This window comes from Solea solea, chromosome 6 (assembly GCF_958295425.1).
Source record: "Solea solea chromosome 6, fSolSol10.1, whole genome shotgun sequence".
Lineage (NCBI taxonomy): Eukaryota > Metazoa > Chordata > Actinopteri > Pleuronectiformes > Soleidae > Solea > Solea solea.
The window spans coordinates 29865336-29868632 of NC_081139.1; the positions used below are offsets into that span (position 1 = coordinate 29865336).

The following is a 3297-nucleotide window of genomic DNA, read 5'->3' on the forward strand; positions in this document are numbered from 1 at the left end:
TAGCAATGAGACCAAAAATCATATTCATGGTTAATATTCAATGGAATTGTTTTTTTAAATCATAATAAAAGTACTTAATGTTATTATTATTATTTTCTTGGACAATAATATATATAATCCCTGAGTCATGTGACAGTGATTATCATACAGTTTATCAGTGAATGGAAGAAAACAACATCATTCTTGTAACAACACATATAAACTAATATTCACGGTCAATTAAATTGATCATTTTAACTGTAATGACGTCATTATACTTTTCACTTTACTGTATTCACTATCGTTGGTTTTCATTTACAAATCCATGGTTTAAAGCCTGACGCAAACGTGCCATCGGTATTCATGAAATCCGCTTGTGCACGTCAGTAGCGTACTCCCATCATGCCTTTCACTGTTCATGGACGCGCCGAGCAAGTCGTTCACATAGATGAAAGGCATTATGGGAGTAACACTACTGCACATGCTCTATGGGCCGCACAACCCGGAAATAAACCAGGAAGTCAGAAACTTGTTTGGCATATATATATAAACACAGTGTCATATATTGTAAGATTTACATGTTTAGATCGTAACTAAACCACAGGATTGTCTATGATGAAATACAGCGTTTATAATTCTTACACATCACTTTCTTTAAGGACTGAGTATTTTCCTTGTCGTCGTTACTGTTTTCTGACATTTGATTCGTTTCTTTACAAAAAGCGGCTCCTTTATTGGTCGAGCACGGTCACATGACGGCAGTTTTGCCACGAGTCACGATCTACTGGGGGGTTACAGCAGGAGAACGTTGATCCTCTCGTTCAACACTATGTAAAGAATGATGTAGTCAGAACAGCTGGTCGTAGAGCTGCACGACAGCGCCCCCCACAGGCCCGGAGCACTTCTGTTAATGAATGCAGGTTTTCTCTCCTGCAGTTGCTTTGGGATTTGTGTGTTTTTGGTTTTGCGCCGTTTCATGTTTGTGTTCATGTGTTTTGGCTTTGTTTCAGATGGGTTAGGGTTGTGTTAACCCTGTCGTAATAATAATTTTTCTTTTTGACATAAAATGATGTCTCTGGGTGTCCTCAAGAAGAACACTGTACAACAGGGGTCACCAACCTTTTTGAGACCCAGAGCTACCTGAAGGGTAGAAAATAATATGGAGGGCTACCATATTAACATTTCATACATTTAATGACCATTTAAATGATGAATATTATGCATTCAGTTGCATACACATTCATTTCAGTGCTTACTAACGATGATCACAGTTTTATAAACAATATCAAAGACATTTTACTCAGTGATCATATGGATACATGCAAGTGAGGTGAAGTGAAATGAGCCCGCGGGCACCACGTTGGTGACCACTGCTGTACAAGAATATGTGTGTGTTCTTGTATTTGTTACCCTGTTAGGACCATTTCTGTCTGGAAAAACCCAAACCAGGATCAGTGTCTTAGTTTCATAAGAGCTGAGTCATTCTATACATCTCAAGCACCCCCCCCCCCCCCACACACACACACACACACACACTCTTGTACAGCATTCTTAGTGAGGACACTCGTAGACGGAATGCATTCCTGAACCTTCACCATGACAACCAAATGCCTGACCCTAAAACCAGGTCTCAGCCCCCTTTAAAAGCCCTAAAAGCCTCATTATTGTTGTAAGGACCAGACAATAATGATAAACCATCATTTTACAAAGAGATCAGTGAAATCATGGATCAACATGCTCTGTTTTAAGGTTTGAAGTAAACAAAGGAACATTCCACTGATTTAAAACAAACACTCTCTTTAGCTCCACATACTGTGAACCAGGCATTATTTTCATTAGCTCTCATGTGCCGGAGTTCAGAGTTTTTGAATATTGAAGCAATTATTCTGTCAAATATTTAAAAAGCATTTTTTAAAACTCATCAGTAGACAACATAGATACATTGAACTGATGCAAATGAAAAGGAAACACATGTTGACTGGTCAGGGTTAAACTGTTAGATATGTAATTATACATCATGTAATAAAGGTTATGGATATTATTAACATTGTAGATGAATACTCTTGGATTAAAGACACATTATGTTAAATGTTGAAACAGCTCGTCACAGGTTCAGGACGTTAGGACTGAAAAATCACACCATCATCGTTGGAGTTCTGTCACAGATCTGTTGAAGCAGCGTCACACACACACACACACACACACACACACACGCACTCACACACGCACTCACACACACACACACACACGCACACACAATCACGCACACACACACACACACACACGTGGCGTCCACCTGTTGAGAGAAGACGACAGAGAGTCAGAGTCAGAGTCAGTGATGCAGCTCAGATGTGGAATAATAACATCACATGTTACAACAGCTCACATTCACTCGTTCACCAAACACTGGTTGTTTGGAGTTGTGTGAAAACAAATCAACAGAAGTATTTGGACTATTATGAAGTATTCAAATACATTGACAGTATTTTCATATGGAGTTTTGCAGCTTTAACAGCTTCAACTCTTCTTGGAAGACTTTGCTCAACACTTTGAAGTGTTTCTGTGACAATTAGTGTCCATTCATTGTGTCGAGCATTGATGAGGTCACACACTGATGCTGGACCACAAGGTCTGGCTCTTAATCTCTGTTCCAGTTCATCCCAAAGGTGCTGGATGGGGTTAAAGGTCAGGGCTCATGTCTTTATAGTGGTTGCTTTGTCCACTGGGACACAGTCATGTTGGAGTAGAAATGTCTGCGTCTGCTGAACTTCAGATTGTCCTTCACTGAGAGAAGAGGCCGAGAGTCCAAAGCCCCATTGAAACACGTCAATTCAAATACTTTTGTCCATATAGTGCATCTATAGTGCTGCAGGAACTACTCCTCACCAGCAGGGGTTGCTGTTTCTTTATGTTCATCTCTGTTGACATGGAAGTCAAGGTCACATGTTCAGCTGTGGCCTTAAATGCGTACTCTGTGTACTTTGATGGAAAGTATTTGTTAGTAGATATATTTCAGGGACATTTGGTTTTTGGATTGAATTGTTGTTGCCACTGTTTCATGTTGCCTCACACACACACACACACACACACACACACACACATGGTGACGATACTCAAGTCACTCATTTGCATATTTCTTCAGGAAAAAGTTGTGTTTATATTCTGTTCATGCAGAATTTGTCTATAAACCTTAAACCAGAGACAACTTTGATTTTGACTCATGTTACAGAGTCTTGGAGGCGGAGCTTTAACCTGAGGTCCAACAGAAAGGGGCGGGCTTTGTCACTCCAGTGTTCATGTTTACAGCAGAGTCACTAT

The 3297-nt window shown here is 39.9% G+C and overlaps 1 protein-coding gene across 1 annotated transcript in view; it reads right to left on the reverse strand.

The window, feature by feature from the left end:
- Positions 1–1701: 1701 nt before the first annotated feature.
- The window catches only part of LOC131460191 (NLR family CARD domain-containing protein 3-like), a 103265-nt gene continuing 101669 nt past the window's right edge, over positions 1702–3297 (reverse strand). Inside the window, exon 10 of the mRNA XM_058630475.1 lies at positions 1702–2275. Within this exon, the coding sequence (XP_058486458.1) occupies positions 2239–2275 (37 nt within the window). The 3' untranslated portion in view covers positions 1702–2238. The remainder of the gene's footprint in view (positions 2276–3297) is intronic.